Below are 23,059 nucleotides of genomic sequence, written 5' to 3' on the forward strand. Positions count from 1 at the left end.
GGTTCAATTCCCAACACCCACGTGGCAGCTCACAATGGTCTGTAACTCCAATTCTAGGAGATCCAGTGCTCTCTTCTGGCTTCCACAAACACCAGGCACATACATTGTGTACATACACATGCAGGCAGAATGCCCACTGTACACATAATAAACTAATAAAATTAGCCAGGTGTGGTGGCTTGTTTCTTTAATCCCAACACTCAGGAGGCATGGGCAGGCAGACCTCTTGAGTTTCAGGGCAGCCAGAGCTACACAGTGAGACTCTGTCTCAAATAAATACATAAATGAATAAGTAAATAAATAAATAAACAAATACTGACGTTTGTATTTTGAAGAATCTGTTTTGCCTATTTTATCCTTTCTCTTTCTCTCTCTTTTACTTGTAGTCCCATGAGCGAGTAAGCAAGCGTCTCCATCAGCGGTTCCAGGCCTGGGTAGATAAATGGACCAAGGAGCATGTGCCTCGTGAAATGGCAGCAGAGACCAGCAAGTGGCTAATGGGTGAGGGGCTAGAGGGCCTGGTGCCCTGCACCACCACCTGTGACACAGAGACTCTGCACTTCGTGAGCATTAACAAGTATCGTGTCAAGTACGGCACAGTATTCAAAGCCCCTTAACTGCAGAGCCAGAGCAGGTAGCTCAGAGGTGTGTGTCTGCGTGTGTGCGCGCCTGTGTGTGTGTGTGCCTGTGTGTGCGTGTGTCTGTGTGTGTCTGTGTGGGCATGTGTACTCACACACCAAGAATCAAGGAAGATGCCATTCAAGCCACCAGTGCGACCTGGCACCAAGCAGGATACACACAAGGAATGTGGACGGATACCTTAGAGAGCTGGAACTGGCACTTCCCAAGGGTACTAGCCTGCCCAACAGGGAATGAAGTCCATGCAAGCAGAGAGAGACAGGCAGCTTGCTTGCACACACCAGCAGAGATCAAACTAGAACTTGTATGACCTGACCTTAGACGAGCAACCAGATGCTGTCACCTTTGGACGGATGGAGGTGCATTTACAAAACAGTTGGACTGTAACTGGTGGTCACTGCTCCTCACCCTTCCCCTAAAAGGCATCGATCGTGAAGACTGAATTTGACGACATCCCCACTTGACCATACCTAAGATCCTGTTAGATTTTATCTGAGGCCTGCTGTTTGGCTTTGGGATTGATACGTTGTGGATTTGGTTTCTGAGTCCTCGCAGCCCACCTTCCTCCCTCTGCTGATTCTCAGCCTCAACAAATTCCAGTCCGTCCTCCTTTTTAGCTCCTGTGGGACTGTTTTGTACCTGCTTCTTTACTAGTCTACCCTAGTGCCATCCACCAGCTTTACTCACAGACACACACACACACACACACACACACACACACACACACACACAGTTTTAACTTGGATTTTCTTTTTTGTAAATAATGTACATACTGTCAATTTTTTATTAAAGGAAATATGCTTTGATGTGCTAGCATAAGTGCTCTAGCTTCTTGTGTACCATAGTACTATGTGGCTTCAGATTTAGTACCTATAAAGAGATGTACAAGACATTTATTACACTTTTTACCAAAGGGAGATACCATTGTAGTACTTTTGTGTAAAACTTGCTGCCCCCCCCCTCAACTTTTTTTTAAAAAATGTAAATAAAGCTTGGTTCCTAAGGAAATAAGTAACCCAAGTCCCTTGTCCTCACCAGAGAGCTATTGTAAAGTAGCTGTAAAAAGTTTCTTTTCCAGGTTACAAATATGGTGTTGCTTTAAATAAATAGGTACTTGCACTTGTCACATCAACATATATCAAAAGATGGGTCCATACAAGCCACACAAGCCTGCCCACCTGAGTTTGATCTCTGAAACCCACAGTGGAAGGAATGACTACCAAAGTGGTCCTTTGGCCTCCACAAGTGACCTCTGGTACATGAGTGCCTGAATTCCTGTGCACTCATGCACAGGTACACCCAGGTCTTTTGTTTTCCCCTCAGATTTTTAATTTTCCTTACTGGGAATGAGGCAACAATTCAAGATACCAAGCTGAAGTAATTGTCAAGTGTCTAGTTGGAAGATGGAAGGGAATGAATTTGATACATTGCTTAGCAACAGCAAATGACATAAGACTTTTAAAAATATAACACAAGCCTTTAATCTCAGCACTCAGAGGTAGAAGCAAACAGGTCTCTGTGAGTTCAAGGACAGCTTGGTCTACATAATTCCAGAATTGCCAGGGCTACAGAAAGACCCTGTCTCAAAAAATGAAATTTAAAAAAATTGACATTTATTTGTGTGTGTACTCTTGCATGTGTGTGCATACGCACCAAGGTGCAAGTGTGGGAGTCAGTTCTAGGGATCGGACTCAGGTTGTCAGGCTTGGTATCAGTGTATTTATCTGTGCTGTTTATTACCTTCACCATCTAACTAGCCCCACTTTTTAAAAGTTACATCAATTCAAACATGAACATTAGGGATCTTCAAATATGGTTGGCCTGGACTTGCTGAACAACAAAATAGCCCTCATAGTTATAATTGGTATCATGTTATTTTCCAATTAAAAATCCCTGGTTACCTTGGCCAAAAAGATGGCTCAGCTGGTTAAGGTTCTTGCCACCAAGCCTGAAGACCTAAGTTTGAGCCCTGGACCCCACATGGTAAAAGGAGGGAACTGTGTCGTTGCCCCCCCCCCTCAATAAAATACAACAATTTTTTTTTTTAATCTCTTACCACCATACAGAAAATTGACTCCTGGGGTTTCAAAATACTAAGTGAGCTTTTTATTCATCTGACACAGGGTCACACATAGCCCAGGCTATTTCAAAGTTCATGACTCCCAAGTTCTGGGAATGCAGGTGTTTTTGTCACAGGAGGGCAAAACACTCTTGAAGGCAATAAAAAGCCTAATGGAAAAGCTTTGTAGAACAGTGGCTGAGGCAGAATGCTAGGAAGACAGAGTCTGATTTCCTCAGCCATAGTTCACCTCTTCCTCTCTGCTCCCTCAAAGCCATGATGGCCTGGAAGAAAATGGGTCTGAGTAGAGGCAGCCTTGGCTGTTGCTACCCATGTTTATAGTCTTACTGTGTACAGCACCTTCCTTGCAGGTCAGGATAGGATTTCAGGTCCAGTTCAGGAGAAAAAGTTCTTGTGACCAATATAACAGGTAACTTTGGTCAAGATTTCACATAGAAAGTTTTATTTAAATGACATTTGCTGGTCCATTTTCCTTCGGAACAGGGTTTCTCTTTGTACAGTCCTGGCTGTCCTGGAACTCACAGTGATCTGTCCCCGCCTCTGTCCCCCACCCCCACTCCCAAAGTGCCGGGATTAAAGGTGTGCACCAACCACTTGGTCATTTTTCTAAGGAACCTGAATTTGAAATGCAAACTCAGTTATTCCCATTAAAACCGGCTAGTTAGATTTTTCCTAGTGGTTTTACATGTACTCCGGCAAACGTTAAAGCTGGAGGCCGGCTTTTGGCATTAAAGCTTCCTGGCACTTGTTGACCTACTGCATCAGGTCAAAAATCCAGACGTTTTGGTGATGAGCAACAGTGATGTATATAATGTATGTAATGGAGGGTTACTGGGGTGCAAAGCCCCTTTTCCCTTTCTCTTGATGCACTGCCGATTAGTTTGAACACATACCCGAGACTGCCAGCCTTGTGCTTTTCATATTATGCAGGTACTAGTGCTCAAGGAAGTGCAGCGACTGGAAAGCAAATTAACTCTTGCTTGGCCCTAAATCTTTTCCAGGACCTTCCAGAGGTCCCATCCATATCCTCGCCCTTCTGAGTCTTAAGTAGCCCAGGCTGTCCTCAAATCGCTATGTTGCTGCGGATATCCTTCAATTTACACTCCCCGCCTCCACGCACCCTGGGCTTCGTGCATCCTAGTCAAGCACTCTCCATACCGAACCACATCACCAGCTCAAACCTACCATTTTATTTAAGGATAATTTACCCAGATGTCATGACAGCTGGGATGAGATGAAAACCGCAGCTTCCGGGTCTTACCAGGATGGCTCCCCAAAGTCAGCATCTTGCAAAAGCCGCTGGTGTCCCAAGAAAAGCTGCTCGGGTTAGGAACGCGCTGGTCGAAAGCCGGAACCTTTGGTTCCAGGCAGTGCAGCGAGCCGGCAGCACCAAGGATCTTCCGGGGAGAGAAGTGGGTGCACCGCCATGGCCGCAGCGCCGTTCTGGAAGCATTGGCGGACCACTTTTGAGCGGGTGGAGAAGTTCGTGTCTCCGATCTACTTCACCGACTGTAACCTCCGCGGCAGGTGTGGCCCCTGGGCTGCGTAGCCGCAAACCGCATCCGCGCGCTCATCCCTTCCCTTCCGGAGGGAAACCCAGGCTTGTGGCCACCCGGGCCGCGGAACAAAGTGCCCGCCGCGGACAAGGCAGGGGCTGGGGAGCCGTGGGTAGAGGGTGGTTTGTGCTGCTGAGCTGCCAGGCAGTCCTCAAGGTGTTAAGAGAAGAGAGAAGAGAGTTTTCCGACCCGTCGGCTGGCTCACGGGTCAAAAGGGGGCGGCTTCAAGCACGCGCCCATTGGCTCTTTCTGCCCAGGCTCTTCGGGGACAGCTGTCCGGTGACACTGTCCAGTTTCCTAACGCGGGAGAGGCTTCCCTATGAGGAGGCGGTGCAGAAGAACTTCAGCCCTGCGCAGATCGGCGACAGCTTCGGACCCACGTGGGTAACACCCAGCTTGGAGAAGCCCCGCCCCTCTCATTCCTCCTCACCAAAGCCACGCCTCATTGTCTTGGGCCCTAGACTGCTGTATGGCAGAGAGTAGCGCCCTCTGCTGAGAGAATCGCCTTCATCCTTTGATGTCTTCACCTGAGTATTTTCATCCCTGCCGCTTCTGTCCCTTTCCCTCTTTAGGTGAATGATCTTTACCTTGGGTCTTTGTTCTTCTCCAATTCTCCGTTCCTGTGGCTCAAAGCTGAGTACCTTGTGATGCTGCAGATGCATGGAGAAAGTCTTAAGGCCCTGTTGACATTTAATTCAAGAACAGGGTTTCCACTCCTAGGCCCATCATGATAGCTCTCTTACAGATGGTGGACCTGCTGGTTCTGGGTAGAACTGGTCATCCCCGAAGCATGGGTGGGCCAGGAAGTCCATCTTTGCTGGGAAAGTGATGGAGAAAGACTTGTCTGGCGTGATGGAGAAACCTGTCCAGGTGAGGTACACCCCCTAAACCCAGTCACAGCCACAGATTAGCCCTGGTTTTTGGAGAAGCCACAACTGAATGACTGGCCCTCCATGAAACAACTGGTTTCATGATTTCAGGACTGAGGGAATTGCCTTTTGGACGCCAGTGTTATAAGCCCCCAGTTTTCATAAACTATTTTTATTGTATTTAGTACACACTTATTGGAGAAACTTCAGATCATTCTAGAATAGCATTAAGTAAGGCATTAAATTGTCTTCCCATGAGTAATGAATCTCTTATCTCCACATCTCATTTTCCAGATCTATAACCGCTTCTGTATGTTAAATGTCATACCAAGTTTAATCTTTGTAGTCCTGTATGATCGGACTTTATGTCCATTTATAGATTAAAAAACTAAGATAGAGGTTTCTTCTATGGTTCATACAACTTCCATTCCAAATTCCAGTATCTGGGGTGAGAATTGTCCTGAAGGGAGGCAGAGCCCTACTCATCCTTCCTCCCTTCACTGGCTGAACAGATGCTCCCTGGGACCCACCTTATTAAACACTGGGGATGAGCAAATCTGTCTCCAACTCCTTGGACTTTTTCTTTAATTAACTAAACACAGGACCTCATAAATGCTAGGCAAGTGTTCTTACCACGTTGTTAATCCACCTTTCACACACACACCCATTTAATTGGAGAAAAGGGTTTTGCTGAGTTTTCATGCTAGTAGCATCGACCTTGTTATCCTCCTGCATCGACCTCCCAAGTAGCTAGAAGTATGGACCTGTATCACCATATCTGACTCATTCCATGCGATTTCCCTGTATATATTCACAGGAGAGAGGCCATCAGAAGCCGCTCCAGGACCTAACTCCTAACGGTCCTTCCCGTTAGATCATCTGCTAGCAAACATGCTGTAGGCTGGTCATCAGTTGGTAGGGCACTTGCTACCAAGTGTCCCTGATTAGTTTATCCCAGCCTTTCCTGGTGGAGAAGACTCAGGGTTGGGCAACTAGGTGGCAGATCCTGGCCTCCTTTGGCTTTACACCTCCTTTGAATTTTCCAAAGTCCTCAAACCCTGTCTTCTTTTCTTTACCAGGGTTTGACCAAAGAGGGTGAGAAGACCAGTTATGTCCTGACCAATAATCTGGGGGAAGGAGACCCCCGGAGGTGAGCGAGTCCCCGGGGACTAATAGACCAGGAGGAGCGGAGGCCTGAGTGACCTCGGAAGTACCTCCCAGCACATCTACCCTCACATACTTTGGTTATAGGAAGCTTGATTTTTTTTCCTGAATATAAAACCATTTACTGTCTAGGGCTAGAGACAGACAGGGCTCAATAGTTAGAAGCACTTACTGCTCTTCTAGAGGACCTGAGTTTGGTTCTCAGCACCCACATCGGGCAGCTCACAACTGCTTATAGCTCCAGCTGAATTCTGAGGGTACCTGCATGCATGTGGCATTCATTTACACAGACATAAATTAAATCTTAAAATAGCTTTTCCTTTCTTGTGACACACATAAAAGAACACAAAGAAATAAATTACTCCTGTTATCCTTCTACCCAGGCATGGCCATTCTTAACATCTCAACATTCATAGTCTCAAAATTTCTGTTAGTAAAACTCCTTTTACTAATTGAGAATCTACCTCTTTGATAGTTTGCACTCAGACCTTTTACATTCCATTTTTTCATATTGAGGGGGTATCTATGATGCCATCAAAAGACAAGACATTATTGATTTGGAGGTTTTTTTTTCTTTTTTTCTTTTTTTTTTTTTTCTTTTTTCTTTTTGGTTTTCGAGACAGGGTTTTCTCTGTGTAACTTTGGAGCCTATCCTGGAACTCACTCTGTAGACTGGGCTGGTCTGGAACTCACAGAGCTCCACCCAAGTGCTGGGATTAAAGGTGTGTGCCACCACATCCAGCGTTGCTTTTTGTTTTGAGACAGGGTCCCACTGTATAGTCCTGGCTGTCCTAGAACTCACTATGTAGACCAGGTTGTCCTTGAACTCATATAGATCTACATGCTTCTTGCCTACCAAGTGCTGAGATTAAAATTGGATGCCACCATGAGTGATGACATTATTGCATTTTATATTTAATTGTACACGGTTTCAGATTATTCCAAACACTGGGAATATGATAAAGTGCCCTTGACAACAAGGGGAGACAGAAATATTCATAGAATTATGACACTGCTGAAGAGTCTGGAAGAACATACTCAGAACTCCATATGAGAATCGCCAGACTAGGAAGGGCCGGAAGAAGCGGCAGAAGGGCTTCCCCCATGCCTCTGAGTTTAGCTCCAGCAGAGCACTCTGCTGCCCAGGTGCTGCTTCCAGGAACAGCTGTGCTATGCTGCCTGGTGGAGCTCGATGCTGAAAGTCAGCCTGGGAAGAGCCGAACTTGTTTCCTGTGCACTGAGAGCTCTGAGACCAAGAATACTTTACACAGACAGCTTCGGAAAGATGAAGCTGAACGGCAGTGCAGCTCGTAGGAATCCAAACTTAGCCACTGTCCTCTCTGCCCATAGCAGAACACTCCTCAGGAGGACATGGGTTTGAACTGGTATTTCTACTGTGATTCTCCCACAAATACACCTGATACCCATGGTTCCCCTGGGAAGTGGGTCCTCGAAGTAAATAGGGAGGAGTCAGCTGAATGCCTCCGACTTGCTCTCTTCTCAAGCTCCCAGAATCCCCGCCCGTCCACTGACCTGAGACTGCCTCTCTACATTATAGCTTGACCCTCTACGTGGAAGTGGCCTGCAATGGGCTTCTGGGGGCCGGGAAGGGAAGCATGATTGCAGCCCCTGACCCCGAGAAGATGTTCCAACTGAGCAAAGCTGAGCTGGCTGTGTTCCATCGTGATGTCCACAAGCTCCTGGTGGACCTGGAGCTGCTGCTGGGTGTGGCCAAGGTACTGGAGAACCCCCACCCTTCAGCCCCCACCCCCATCTCGAGCCCTATTCCAGGCAGATTGTTTCTTGGGTCAAATTACTAGAACTCTAGGAATCCAGAGTCAGAGTAGAGTGTTCCTGTGTAAACAGGAATGGTATTGAGTTGGGGCACCAATGGGAATAAAGGATTGGAAATGGGGGAGCTTTGCGGAGAACCCCTGAGAAACCAGCTGGAGCCTAGTTCTGTAGCAGTGCTTGGGGAGGCATTGAAGTACAGAACCCTGCCACAGGGCCTCGGGGATGACAACCAGCGCAGTTTCCAGGCCTTGTATACAGCCAATCAGATCGTGAATGTGTGTGACCCCGCCCAGCCCGAGACCTACTTAGCTGCCAAGGCCCTGGCCTCCAAGTTCTTTGGCCAACATGGAGGTGAAAGTCAACATACCATCCATGCCATGGGTCACTGCCACATCGATACAGGTAGGACACCAACCACTGGTTGTTAGGGTGTCAGGGGTACCCTTTAAGCCCTGGCTGTGCCTGAAAAGCACATGATCCTTGGTAATTTTTTGCCACCTTTGGACCTTATTTTTCCCCATGTGTATAATGAGTTAGGGATATTGGATCATGGGCTCTTCTAGCGATGGCTTGCTTATTCTTCCAACAAAAGCTGATGCCTTGAGAGGCCCGTGACAGACACTGGATAGATTGTGGAGACTGATGACCCCAGAGTGGCCAGGCACGGTGATGTTGCATATGGAACTTGGGGCCCAAAGAGGTGTTTAACCTAGCTAGATTAGGAAGTCCAGAGAGGTTTCCTGGGCAAAGTGACATTTGAATTAGTGAGGATGACAAAACTGGAATTAGTTGAGACAGGGACCCCCCCCCCCCAAGCACAGGGGCGGGTTTCCAGGAAGGGTCAAGTGTTCGGCTTTGAACCTGATGAGCTTGTGGTATCTCAGAGCTTTGGGCTTTTGTTTATTTGCCCATTGTTACTGTGTTTAACTTCAGGTGTTTGCTGTGTATCGTGGGCAGGTTTTGGTAGCAGTCCTCTGGCCTCAGCTTCCTGAATGCTGGATTACAGGGCCTACTCTGGGATGCTCCTTCCTTGGTCTTGACCGAGGTGCTGGGGTAATGTGCAGCTTTAAGAGGGCTGGGCTGGGGGCGGGGAACACAGCTAAATCAGCTTAAGGACTCTCCCACCCAAGACTGATGGTTCTGTGACTCTGGACAATGGCATCATCCGGGTGAGACTGGATCCAACTGGCTGCCTTACTTCCCTGGTCCTGGTGGCTTCTGGCAGGTGCCAACCCTTCATTGTTCTTACCTCCATTCTGGCAAGTAGATCCCGAACTCTGCCCTCTGCCCTCTGTGCCCTAGCCACCACACTGTGCAAGTAGATCCCGAACTCTGCCCTCTGCCCTCTGTGCCCTAGCCACCACACTGTCCAAGTAGATCCCGAACTCTGCCCTCTGTGCCCTAGCCACCACACTGTCCAAGTAGTCTACAAGTGCGTCTAGGCTGGGACTCACATGGGCAGGGCAGCCTGGGCTAACAGTCCCTTAGCCCCTGGCCCTGTTTAACCTGCCCCCACCAAGTACGACTGGAGAGAGCAAGGTCATCCTCTTGTGAAGCACCCGTCCCTATGTCCTTCCAGGGAGGCCATTGCTGAGGGTGCCCTGGGGAACCAGTTCGTGCTGTTCGATGATGTACCACTGTACTGGGATGCGTGGGATGTCATGGATTATCATCTAGAGACACGGTACATACTGGGCAGATCCTGGGGTGCTGGTGGATACATGCTGCTCTGGCTCAGTGCTTCCCACCTTCATCCCACAGGAAGCCTGTGCAGGGCCAGGCAGGGACCCTGGCGGTAGGCACTGAAGGTGGCCTTCGGGGCAGTGCCTGGTTTCTGCTGCAGATCAGCCCCACTAGTCGGCTCAGCCAGGAGGTTGTGCTCGACATTGGTTGCCCCTATGTCCGCTTCCACACTGAGGTAGAAGGGGCAGGGTAGTGGCCTTCTTTCCCAGATGGTTCTGTGAGGAGACCTAATGCCCTTCCCTTGTCCCCGCGCTCCATTCCACCCCCAGGTGCACTGGCATGAGGCCCACAAGTTCCTGAAGGTGGAGTTCCCTGCTCGCGTACGGAGCCCCCAGGCTACCTATGAGATCCAGTTTGGGCACCTTCAGAGACCCACCCACTATAACACCTCTTGGGACTGGGCTCGGTATGAGGTCAGACATGGGGACGCGGGAAAGGGTGGGACTTGGACTCATCCCTGACTGAGGAGAGACTAGTTTTTGTGGTTTGTGGGCAAGAGGAAGAAAATGCCGGACACTGTGCTTTCTACCATGGGCCAGGCGTTTGCTAAATGCTTCTCTCCGCTGTGACCCCATAGCCACTGTTAGCATTTCACAGACGAGGAAGCGGGCAGACGGGTGGGATGGCGTGCCCAAAGCTCCTTGAGGGTCAGCTAGGATTCAGCCGTGGGCTCCTACTGCAAAGAGCGTTGGGGTGGAGCCACCCATAGGCCTTGGGTCTGCCCTTCAGGTGTGGGCGCACCGCTGGATAGATCTGTCTGAGTGTGGCTTTGGGCTGGCCCTGCTCAACAACTGCAAGTATGGAGCGTCGGTCCGAGGCAATGTCCTCAGCCTCTCCCTGTGAGTGCAGTGCCTGCCGGGCCCAGGGCTGGCGTGGTGTGGGGCTTCCTGTGTGAGAGCTCCAGCCCTTCCCTTCCCCATTCCAGCTTGCGTGCACCCAAGGCCCCAGATGTTACTGCTGACATGGGGCGCCATGAATTCACTTACGCCTTGATGCCACACAAGGGTAAGTACCAGGGTGACGGGCCCTTCAGTTGCTCTTGACACCTCCTTGCCCTTTCCTGAACCTCCAGCAGTCACTGGGGTAAACTGAGGCAGCCTAGCCCCATAGCTCCTCCAGAGGCACTGTGGGGAACTCGCGTGTCCACATGTGTTTCCTTCCGGTCATTCCCCAGGTTCCTTCCAAGAAGCTGGTGTTATCAATGCTGCCTACAACCTCAACTTCCCCTGCTGGCTCTGCCAGCTCCAGGCCCGGCACCTGCCACCACCTGGAGTGCCTTTTCTGTGTCTTCCCCAGCAGTCTTGTTGGAGACCATCAAGCAGGCAAGGGGCGGGAGAGGCTAGGGAGGTCCCCGGGATGCGCAGGTTCTTGGCCCCGCCTACCGCCCTGCCTTCCTTTCGCAGGCCGAGAAGAGCGCTCAGCACCGCACGCTGGTTCTAAGGCTGTATGAGGCCCACGGCAGCCACGTGGACTGCTGGCTGTACACATCTTTGCCCGTTCAGGAGGCCATCCTGTGAGTGGAGACGAGAGAGGTGGGGGTGGGAGCCCTGCCCGTGTCAGCCTTTACGACCTCCCCTTTCCTCCATCCAGTTGTGACCTCCTGGAGCAGCGAGACCCTACTGGTCACCTGTCCCTGCGGGACAACCGCCTGAAGCTCGCCTTTTCTCCCTTTCAAGTGAGGTCCCTGTTGCTCACGCTGCAGCCTCCACCAAACTGAATCGTGTCTGTGGAAAGCTTTGGGAACTCCTCCTTTCCACCTCCCCAGCCCGGAACAAGCATCTGTGCAATAAATGCTTAGGTTGGCCGCCCTGTGCTTGAGCCTCGCTGCTCCCCTTAGGGCCACTCTTCCGGCTGAAAGGAGGATGGAGAGAGCTACTTTCCAGGGGCAAGATCTGAGGTTACCTGTGTGTGCAGGGTCCGGCTTGTGGCCCCATCTCAGAGACTGGAGACCCCCGAGATAAAGGGTTCCTCCTGTGTTAGCAGCAGAAGGGCTAGGGCTGGACAGGAGGCCTGGAGGCTGCCACCACCCTGCACACACACACACACACACACACACACACACACACACGAACACACGCGCACACACACACACACACACGCACACACACACACACACACACACACGAACACACGCGCACACACACGCACACACACACACACACACACACACGCACGCGCGCACACACACACACACACACACACACACACACACGCACACACCTTCCCATCCACCACCCTCAACTGGGAGGAAAGCTTTAGGCAAGTGTTAGGCTGGGGGTGCAGCCAACCATAGGCCCTGAAGAATCCTGGACTGCAAGAGCTATGACTCCTGGATGTCCTGAGCCCAGGTCTGCAGAGGGGCTGGCCCTGCAGAGGCAGACTGTCCTCTGATTGAGTCTTGTGGGGGTCGGGGTGGAAGGCAGGGATTACATTCATAAATAGGTGGAGCCATGCAGCAGGCCTTTCCAACCTGGCCTTCTCATACCTCATGCAGCCATCCCAAAAGTTCAAATTCATTAGTTTGTTAATGTTTTTCACATGGGCTTTTAAAAATGTGGAAGATGGTTTATATTTATAAACATCACAAGCTAGGAGGTGGTGGCCCATGCCTTTAATCCCAGCACTCAGGAGTTCAAGGCCAGCCTGGTCTACAGATCAAGTTTCAGGACAGCCAGGGCTACACAGAGAAACCCTGTCTTGAAAAGACAAAAAAAAAAATCAGGGTGTGTGTGGCTTACACCAGTAATCCCAGCAATTATGGTGGTGGTGCACGCCTTTAATCCCAGGATTTGGGAGGCAAAGTCAGGCAGATCTCTGTGAGTTCAAGGCCAGCCTGGGCTACAGAGTGAGTTCCAGGAAAGGCACAAAGCTACACAGAAAAATGCTCTGGGGGGAGGGGGGAATGAAGGCAGGAAGGTCAATCGGGAGTTCCTTGTCATCCTCAGGTACACATGAGCTCAAGGCCAGCCTAGGATATGTGAGACCCTGCTTCCAAAAGGTTGTGTAGGACAAGTCCCAGGGCCTAGGGCACACTGCCCTACCAACACAGCCTCCAGGGATCAGACGCCCCGAGATTCACAGCAAGGCAGCTGGGAAGGACGGACCAAGCAAGGAAACCTCCCTCTAGGAGGCTGAAGTTCCCCCAGCCTCCCGGGGTCAGGTATCAGCCTTGCTCTTCCTGGGTCTGATGCCACCTTTGGGCAGAGCAGGGGAGGCAGGTCCACCTGTGGGGAGAGCAGGGGAAGCAGTGACTGTGTGTCCTGTACTAGGCCTTCCTCCCTCTGTCCACCCTGTTACCTCCCAGCCTCCCTGAAGAGCCACTCCCCGGGGTCCCTTTCCAGCTCCAGGAGGATGTTGAAGAAGGTCCACCTGTGGTTTCCGGTCGCCCCCTTCTCTTTCCTTTCTTGGGGGCTGTGGGGGTTTCCCGGTTTCGTTGGAGGCTGCTCCCTTCAGACTGTTGAGCTATACTCTTAGGAGGGTGTTTCCTGGCCCTCCGAGTCCTGGAAATGGACTTGCCTGAGAGCGGATGGTCCTGGATAGAGAAGATGGTCCTTACTAGCTTTTCTTCCCAGCAGTTAGGATCTACCACTGACATTCCCCACCAAGCACCCACACCCCCTTGAGAGGGAGTCAGCTGGCCAGGAGCCTGGCCTGAGAAGTGGGGCTGACAGGAGTAAGTGCAGGGGAGGCAGGGGCTGGGTTCATACCTCTTCTGTGTCTCCAGCCCCCGGCTGTGTCTCCCGTGGCTTTTTTTTTCGGGACCTGCCCCCTGGAGGAGGATGTACTGGACTCAGCCCTAGGGCTTCTGCCCCTCTCTAGACTCTTAGTGCTGGGTGACTCCAAGGTTGGAGAGGGATGGGAGGATGGGTGTGCAAGGCCGGCCCATGGTCCTTCCAGCTCTCTATCTCTTACATCAAGAGCTGCTTACCTTTAGGTGCCAAGGGTCCGGGATCACCCTAAAATGGAATGAGAACAATTCTGGAGTCAGCCTGGTCTGGTGAAGGGGCAGTTTTCCTTGGGGTGGCAAGGCCATATTCTTTCAGATCAATATATTTCCCTGTCTAGGAAGTCTCTGATTTCCTCCAACCCCTATACACACACACACACACACACACACACACACACACACACACACACATTAGCTGCTTTGAGCTGTTCTACTGGTTTGGACCCTGGGGTTCCAAAGAGAAGAGCATCACATGGAGAACTATACACTCAGGAACAATGCGATCTTTGGCAGGCCTCCACAGGCTAAGGTCATCTCTGCCTGGCTCAGACCTCTGTCTCCTATCTTGTTACCCCACCAGCTTTCCTAGGGTCTCCATTTGCCCATGTGAGCAGTAGGGCTCGAACCTGGAACCAGATGGTACGGCCATGCCGGTCTCGCAGGGAACTCATGCCTGGCATGCCATAGCACTGCAGCCAGGCTCGAAAGGCAGCAAAATCCTCCTCTCCACGGTCTGGCCCGTAGCCTTTGCCCCCTGAGGGACAAAGGAACCAGTCAGAGGTGAGAGGGTGTTGTGGAGTGGGGGGAACAAGGAGTCTGGTTCGACATGGCTCAGACCTCAGCTAAAGAAGCTGATGGACTGAGTCAGGGCCACACTACCTCCCCCCACACTCTGGGTCCTGGTTCCTCTCCATCAGCAAGGTGAATCCTGCCCCTCCTGCACCATGGGAGGCTGGGAAACTTGCCAAGAGACCTGGTCTGTTTAGCAAACTCCCATTCCCTAGGGCCAGGATGACAGCTGCCCAGCATCGCACAGAGGCTGAAGCAGATCACTGGCCATCTTGGCTTCCCCAGGCCTCACCCAGCTGAACCACTTCCTTGGGCACCAAGTGACACAGTTCCAGCAGGTCTGGATTCTGCAGTTTGACCTTGATCTTCTGGCTCAGGGTCAGCTCTGGGCTCTGAAGGGGGCATGGGCAGAACCAAGGTGTTAACAAAGGGTACTCACCCCACTTCACACTGAAGACAATGGACTTCCGCTCTAAGCTTGGCAAGACCTTTAATGTGGTTCACATCCCTTCCACACACTTGATGAGTTAAGGTAAGAGATACCTGACTCTACACATACCCTTGCCACCCACACCAGCACACACACACACACACACACACACACACACACACACACACACACTTGTACACTGTCCTCACCAGCCGGGACTGCTGCACGGCCTCTAGAACTGTCCGGGCCTTCTCGAAAGGGGGGATCTTCAGCCTGGGATGGTGGAACGGGCCCAGGCTAAGTAGTGGATGTGATCACCCATGCCCCACCCCAGCCGTTGTACCCACAGCCTGCCTGCTGACCGGTACAAGATCTCTGCCCGAAGATAATTGCCAATGCCATTGAAGAATCTCTGGTCCAACAAGGCCTCGCAGATGGGCCGGTCAAAGGCTTTGTCTGACAGGTTCCGAAGTACGTTGTCCCTGGAAGGACACAGGCTGGATGTATGAGACTCATCCCACACCCCGGGATAGGGATGCAGGGCTGGGGAAGCAGTTCTGAGTGCAAGGGGACACGGTCCCAGCTTCCTCTGGTCTCAGTGCTGTCTGGGCAGCTGGAACCTTTGTTCCCCCATTTGTGACATGGGAACAACATGGGGTCGTTTATGGTTAAAGAATCAAAAACGTCCAGCTAGGCAAGACTCCCCTCCGAGATTTACACAGCTGGTTCCCTCCGCACTGGCAGAAGATGATCTCAGCTCAAAGGTCACTTCCTTCAGGAGGCCATGCCTGATGTGCTCCCCACCAGTGGGCAAAGGTCTGTGAATTTATTTTGTGTGTCCTGGCCACCTGCCTTACCTGCACATCGTCAGTGCAGTGAACGAAGGGACCGCACTCACCCTGTCCCCTGCTGCTCCCTACAGGGCCTGCCTTGGAGCAGTGACTCTCTTTAGAGGAAAGTAGTGATAGCAGGGACAGTCCCAGGAGCCCCCAGGACAGAGACAGGTGGGCAGGCAGAATGTGAGGACCACCAAGACCTGACTTACGGTCACTAGACCACCCTCTCCACTGTGCAGGCTTGTCTCGTAAGGTCCCTCTACTGTCCTTGATGGCCCGGGGCCACAGGAAGCAACTCTGATGCTGTTCCGTGTCTGGGACCTCTGACTGTCCTCCCTCCTCTGGACTGCCCTCTCTCACACGTTTGCTGCCCTGACACCACCTCAATCCACAGACGGGGGACTGAGGCTCAGGAGGGGTTAGGATTTGTTTCTTGCGGGCCTGGATGGTACTCTACATACCCAGTCCTACCTGAACCGTTCATACTCCAGCAAGACACAGGGTCCACGGCCTGGCTGCCATTCACCCCCAGGGTCCCAGTGGCCAAAGCATTGGATGTCCACGAAACAAAGGGCAAGCCGGGGGGCAGGTGGGGCCGTGTAAAAACGTAGATGGGCATGGGGCAGCAGGGCATCTGCAGGTGCCAGCTGGAAGGACCCAGACATACCAAAGTGGAAGACAAGGGACAGTGGCTTCTGAGGGGGCTGGGCACCAGGCAGGGGGCTCAAGGTCAGGCACAGCTCCTTGCCTCGGGCTAAGGCTGAGATATGGTAGGCACTGCTCTCAAAGGGCACCTCGGGGTTGCGGCTGACAGAGGACTTCTCCACACACCCGCCAAATACGAGCCCTTTACACGTCTCATTCACAAAACAGCTGGCAAGGTGCAGCTCTGGGCCCTCCGGCATTCTGAAGGAGGAATGGCGGCCCCTGTAGAGGGAAGAAGACAACAGGATGTGCCAGAAGATGCCTGTTAAGTAGAAATCGTCACCAAAGCTTTACAGAGTAAAAGGCAGAGAGGCACACGGCCGTCTAGGATAGGCAGGAAAATGCTGACCTAGACACAGCCCCCGTTTCCCATCCAAAGTGCTGGCAAGGACAGGGTACCGGGAGGCTGAAGCTGGGAGGCAGGGTGGGCTGTCTTGCTCACTAATGCCTTCCCTCCACGGGCTCCCACACCTAGTTTTAGAACACAGTTCAGATCTTTGCTGGAGTCTGATACCTTGTGTCCTCCGAGCTCCCCCACCCACCCACAAACCTGTTCCTCTCATCTCCAAGCCTTTGCCCCTACTGTCCCCCCACCACACACAGTAGGACATTTGAGGGTGTGTCAGCATAAGAAAAATGACCCCCTTCACCCCTCACTTGATAGCTGGTTTAGAATGGCTTAGACCCTGAGTCCCTGTGCAGCCTCTCAGCACTCTGGTTGTCCAGTCATTAGAAGCAGTCCCTGATGGACAGCTGACAGCAGGAAGGTAGTGCCAGGGCAATGTCACACACCTCCACTCACCAAAGTCCGTTATGCCCCTTCTTTTGGAAGAATTAGTCTCTTTTGGTGTCAGGGACTTAAAGGTGCAACATCCATCCTTATTTGGGGGGGGGGGGCTGGGGCTGGTAATTTGGTCACAGGAACATGAGGATAACTAATACAGTGCCCTTAGATTAAAACTATTAGGTACAGAAAGGCCCTTACCAGCCCCCCTCACTGAAGGTGATATTACTTGCTGTATATGAGTTACACAACATAATGGTTACCTAAACAATGAAAAGGAACAACCACTGACCACTGTTCTGAGGCCATGCAACCACGATCCACTGATGCAGTCATTGCTTCCTGATTCTTCTAGAGTTCACCAAACATCATAGAGCGCTTGTGTAGACCTCAAGTGTGATTAGTGTGATTCTCTAAGGGTCTACATTCATTTCCATTTTTAGATTCATTAATCTTAATCTGAGTGCTTAGAAATTGCAGTGTCATATTAGTAATAATGCAGAATTGAGAAATTGCACATATTTTCACTGTGTTCACATGGCTTTTAAAAGTGTTTTGTGTGCTGACCATTCTGCCACACTACCCTTCTCTGGACACAATCTTATGCACATGAATTGGATGGACCTATGTAAGTGTTCATTGATGTCTATGATCTTCAAGGATTCAGAATCAGATAATTCGGTAAATGTTTAAACACTACTGTTATTAGTTTTTCTGTTTTAAAATGCAGTTCAGCTGACATAATTGGTTTTGTTGTATTACAGTTTCAAAATTCATGAAGAGACTGGGTTTTCAAGTTGTCAAATCCCAGCAGAACATTAAAGAACCTAGGATAATTGTCCTGTACATCAGTCAAAAAGCCTGCACCACTACGGTGGCATGGAAATTCAGTCATTAGTATGAGTTATTCATAGTAGTTGTTGCTTTTACTGCCTCTCTCTGTGAAGAGAATGGAGATGTCTTGTAGTATTTTTAATGTGGCATGTTCATTTCCCTCACTCATTTGTAGAACTGCAACCACAGAACTTAAACGTGCTTTTCCACATCGATTGTGGTTCTCACTGCATGATATGGACCAAAGGAAAACTGCTTGTTCTTGTGTGAGGCTGTGTGGTTTCCCTTACTGTAGGCACCAATGTGTGAGCTGCTCTCTCCACTGTCTTCCAGTTATTGATAGTGTGTGTGAGAATGCTGAGAGGTATTTGACTAATAAGAGAAATAAGTAATGCATTAATGATAAGCAATGGCATTTCTGGTCGGACCCAATGAGAGGATCTAGGAGTAGTCAGGTTATTGCTTCTGCTTGGGAGACAGATGAAAAGAGAAAGTCAATTGAGGAGACTTCCCAATGGGCAGAAGCCATTATGAGACTTTATCATTCCATCATTCTTTTTCAGTGTTTTTTTTTTTATTGTTTGAAGTAATAACCAAACAGAAAGCATTTTAGTGCAGGAAAGATTTACCTGGCTTGTGATTCTAGGGATCATTCTGTCATGGTGAGAAAGATATGGGAGCTAGCAGGTGCAGGGACAGGGTGGTCACCTGAAATCTACAATAATTAAAAATCATTGAGACCAGGCTCCAATGCCTAAAGATCTGTCCCCAGTGATTCACATCCTCCAGGGAGACTCCACCTCCTAAAGGTTCCAAACCTTCTCCAATGGTGTGAACAACCTGTCACCAAATGTTGACACACATGAGGCCACAGGGGACATTTCATATCCATAGCAGGGCACATATCTTAGGGCTTTGTATAGGTTGGCTATCTCATGGCACAGAATGTAGTTTCTAAGTGGAAATCTCAGGGCTCAACTTTTCATTTTTGGCCTCACCTTTACCCATCTTCCATGAAGGAAATTAGTATATTCCAAGTTCAAAGACACAGCTGTGTCATGTGGTCAAGAGTTTTAGGTGGTTACCAGCTTGCGACCAAGCCTGCCAGTGTTCCTGTCCTCCTGGCGCTTCCATTGGCCATTAGTTTAGTTATTTCTTTTGTGTAACTTTCTTTGAAGACATAGATGATAATGGGAAACTATTGTGACAGCAGAGAAGTCACACAGAATGAATGTATATCACACAGATAGTCTGTGGAGACTTCAAATGCAAAAACTATACTTTTGTAGAAAGGGTAGGATTTCACCAAAAAAAAAAAAAAAAAAAGGCACTGTCCCTATCCCTGTTTATATTCATCTTGATAGGGTGGATTTTTCAGGTGATGGGGTGCTTGCCTCACTAACATCACAATTTTGCCATCCATTGGTACATCACTGGGCTCGAGTCTTGACTAGGTGTATAAGGGAGTGAAGAAAGGACAGACACACAGACACATGTACAGAAAAACAGGGTTGGAGTGTAGAGTTGAGGTGTAAGCCCTGATGCAGGGCATCTACTAACTCTAGCAACCTGAAATGTCTGTGTATTTGTTAGGTACATCACAGGGGGAATGACTGGCTGCTCTCTGGCAGGAAGTCTCCATAGGCAAGCAGGCCTAAACTTCCAGAGCAGGAAGATGCAGCTGCTGGTTTTTGTACACACTGATCAGGCACCAGTAAACACTCAGACTTGAACCAGAAGAAGGCTGTGCCGACTTCCGGCCTGGCCCACATGGGAGAAAGGCTTTGCCCATTCCCCGTGGGCCGTGCCCGTGTCCATAATACACACTTACTCAGGACTTCACTCACTCAGGGCTTCTGCTCCTACAGACTGGCCAAAGGCTCAAGGGGGGGATTCCTCATCTTCGTGAGGCATTAATTGTAACAGGAATCTTAAAAGGTCTTACAATAAAAAGCACAGAGCCAGATATTGATGTGAAAGCTGAAAGATCAGAGAAGCAGAACAGCTAGCCACTAGCTTATTTCTACAAAATCCTCAGCCTCAAGAGAGTGAGTTTCTGTTTCCTCATGCCTTATATACCTTTCTGTGTCTTGTGGTGATATTTTATCTGTGTCCCCCAATAAAATTTATCTAAGGATCAGAGGAAAAAGCCAGCCACTGTATTAAACACGGAAGTCAGGCAATGGTAGCACACGCCTTTATCCTATCACTCAGGAGGCAAAGATCTGTCTGGATCTCTTAACCTCTGAGCCACCTCTGCAGCCCTCTGTCTGGATCTCTGTGAGTTCAAGGCCACACTGGGAACAGAGCTAGTCATGCTGGCACACGCCTTAAATTCCAACATTAGTTAACCATGGAGATCTGGAGGTCTGTACAGACAGACAGGAAGTGACAGAGCTGGGCAGGAAGAGAAAGTGATGTAGCTGGACAGAGAGAGCAAATGATAAAGCAGAACAGAAAGGCATACAGGCTTGGGTATACAGGAAGTAGGTCTTTTTGGAAGCTGCAGAGTTGGTGAGGTGAGGTTAGCTGTGACTTTTCCTATTCCTCTGATCTCTCAGGTTTCAACCCCAATATCTGGCTCCAGATTTTTATTTAATAAGACCATTTAGCAAGTTGTCTACAGTGTCCTGCCATATTACTTCCTGGGATTAAAGGTGTGTGTCATCACTGCCTGGGTCTGTTTCTCTCGTGTAGCCCAGTGTGGCCTTGAAATCACAGAGATCCAGATGGATCTCTGCCTTCTGAGTGACAGGGTTAAAGGTGTGTGCCACCACCGCCTGATATCTATGTCTAATTTAGTGGCTACCCCTGTCCTCTGATACCCAGGTAAGCTTTATTGAGGTACACAATGAATCACCACATTAATAATGTAAGATGGTGTGTTTTCCAGGCCTAACAGTAGGAGACATTTTCATAGATAGTGCTAATCTTCCCAGAGTTCTGAGCTCATGTCATTCAGAGAGGCTCTGTTCACCATGATTATGCAATTGCAGCTTTGTGGAGACCATTACTGACCTTCCTTAGGAAGCGGACACTGACTATGGGCTAAGGCAAACAGGAATTATTTTAAAACTTTTGATTCTGTCTGTTCAACCCAGCCCTGTGTGAGAGGACATTGCCATCATGTTAAGCAGGATATATCCAAAAACAATCACTTTAGAGACCATGATGTAGGCTTTCTGTGGGACCATGTGAGGTCCATGACAGAACATTCTGCCAATAACTAACTTTCCTCAGCATTTATGTCCCCATGTCTTGTGTTCATTAAGTCACTCAGGAACAGCACAGATGTGTATCATCTTCAATTAAGATCTGCATTCCCTGTGTGGAATCAAAGAGACACAGTGATGAGTGAATGGAAACACCCAGTGCTGTTATGTGAAAGGGTCAATGTGGGACTCTGATGTGTGGATCCATTGGAGGCTCCACACTGTTGTCCTTAGCAGATAAGAGGTTCTGTAGTCTGTGTAAATTTCTGCATTTCCAAAGCCAATGTGAATGCATATGATAAGGTGGAGTTTGAGGTAACATAGCCCAGGGTAGGTATTGCTGCAGGAATCTTGATCCCATCACTGTGATGGTGTCCAAAGCATGTAGAAAGAGGCAATGCTGATATAAAGTGTTGAGGTTCACCATTTGGGAAAAACCACACCCTATGAATACCAGATCACCCCTCACCGGGCCTAAAGCCATTCAGGCATGGGAAGATCCTTTAGTGATAGGTCAAGGCAGTGTAAGTGTCATCTAGAAGTTGTGAGGCTGTGTGAGCTACACACCCTGGGGCAGAAATAGATAACTACTCAGAGTAGCACTCAGTATTTACGTAATTCCTCACTCTTGTGAAAATTCTCATTTGGAACTTTGTTTCCAAGCCACAGTGTTGAGCAGGGTCCAAATCACCGTTCTTGCTCACCTTAATGTCAGTTTGCTGGCCTGAACCTGGACAGATACTTTATGCAGGGTATACAAATGATTTCATTGTAAAGGAAAAACAGAAGGAGAAATAAATGATATGTAGTGGGTTTTTTTAGTGTAATAATGTATTGTCCACGCTCCAATAAGTTATTACTGTATCACAAAGAGTGAATACTTCAGTATGATTACATCATATGCTTGGTGGTATATTCATTTTCTAAAACAGTGTATACTCTATCAAGATTTAAACTGTCTATGCTGGGTCTGATGAGATGGCTTCCTTAGGAAATGTACTTGCCTTTTATAACCTGTGACAAGAGTTGGGTTCCTGGACCCTCCATAAAGGTGAAAGGAGAGAACCATCTGCTCCAAGTTGTTTTCTGAACCCCACACGTGTGCCCTGGCATGTACTCTAACATACTTCGTGTACATACACAAGTATAATGATAATGATTGTATTAATAATAATAATAATATAAAAGCAATTAAAAATAAAGGCATATTTGGTTAACAAATACTGTGTGTGTGTGTGTGTGTGTGTGTGTGTGTGTGTGTGTGTGTGTGTATGTAATTTGATCTGTAGTGGAGAAAAGCAGTTTGACTGATATTGAAAATAGTGTCCATTTGCCTGTTTGAAAATGGCCTGAAGAAGTGATAGAAATATGTCTTTTAATTATAACACTTATTTCAGTATTTTCCTGATTCAAGAGAGGTTGTTTCTATAAAGACTGAATTATTTGGAATAGTCATAGATAAAAAATATGATGTTTTATAATATCTCTTAGTATGTGAAGTATACATTAAGAAGTCATCAGTACAATTATAACAACAGGATTTAAAAATGTATTTTCACACCCATTTTAATACTCATTGAATGATATGAATCAAAGGAAAGCTGAGGTGGTCCTTTAATGAAGCAGTGTGGCTTCCCCTGCTAGAGGCAATAAGGCGTGTATAAGTTATTTTCTGTCCTCACTTTATTCCAGACAGTATTGATTCAGAAGATGACGTGGTCAGCATAATAAGCATGAGAAATACTGAATGCACTCCTGGTAAGTAATGCATCCCTGATCAGATTCAATGGGAAAGGACCCAGGAGTGGAGAGTTTGCATCTCCGTTAGGGGCGGCAAAGGGCTGGGAGAGTCAGGTCGGTGGTTTTCGAGGTGTGCAGAAGCAGTGCTCCGCCTGCA

General features: G+C 49.1%; 3 protein-coding genes across 6 annotated transcripts in view; 2 read left to right on the plus strand and 1 right to left on the minus strand.

Annotated features, from left to right (window-relative positions):
- Sin3a (SIN3 transcription regulator family member A) overlaps positions 1-1,215 on the plus strand; it is a 64,722-nt gene extending 63,507 nt beyond the window's left edge. For all 4 annotated transcript variants that reach the window (XM_059267942.1, XM_059267943.1, XM_059267944.1 and 1 more), the window contains exon 21: positions 387-1,215. In XM_059267942.1, coding sequence (XP_059123925.1) covers positions 387-617 — 231 coding nt within the window. In that variant the 3' untranslated portion in view covers positions 618-1,215. The remainder of the gene's footprint in view (positions 1-386) is intronic.
- Positions 1,216-4,139: 2,924 nt separating this feature from the next.
- On the plus strand, positions 4,140-11,303 carry LOC131915620 (alpha-mannosidase 2C1-like). The gene is given in 14 exon segments (XM_059269036.1): positions 4,140-4,246; positions 4,533-4,655; positions 5,021-5,150; positions 6,224-6,294; positions 7,867-8,044; positions 8,315-8,525; positions 9,036-9,051; positions 9,682-9,786; positions 9,864-10,020; positions 10,115-10,258; positions 10,575-10,684; positions 10,771-10,850; positions 11,020-11,070; positions 11,073-11,303. Coding segments are annotated over 14 exon segments (1,593 nt in total). The 5' UTR covers positions 4,140-4,145; the 3' UTR covers positions 11,189-11,303.
- Positions 11,304-12,573: 1,270 nt separating this feature from the next.
- LOC131914335 (endonuclease 8-like 1) lies at positions 12,574-16,843 on the minus strand. Its single transcript, XM_059266930.1, has 8 exons — positions 16,099-16,843; positions 15,154-15,273; positions 15,001-15,064; positions 14,654-14,753; positions 14,199-14,326; positions 13,774-13,801; positions 13,553-13,614; positions 12,574-13,377 (listed from the first exon to the last, which is right to left on the minus strand). Exons 1-8 carry the CDS (start codon positions 16,530-16,532, stop codon positions 13,111-13,113), a joined length of 1,203 nt encoding a protein of 400 aa, XP_059122913.1. The 5' UTR covers positions 16,533-16,843; the 3' UTR covers positions 12,574-13,110.
- Positions 16,844-23,059: the final 6,216 nt, after the last annotated feature.

Source organism: Peromyscus eremicus, chromosome 7 (genome assembly GCF_949786415.1).
Source record: "Peromyscus eremicus chromosome 7, PerEre_H2_v1, whole genome shotgun sequence".
Classification (NCBI taxonomy): Eukaryota; Metazoa; Chordata; class Mammalia; order Rodentia; family Cricetidae; genus Peromyscus; species Peromyscus eremicus.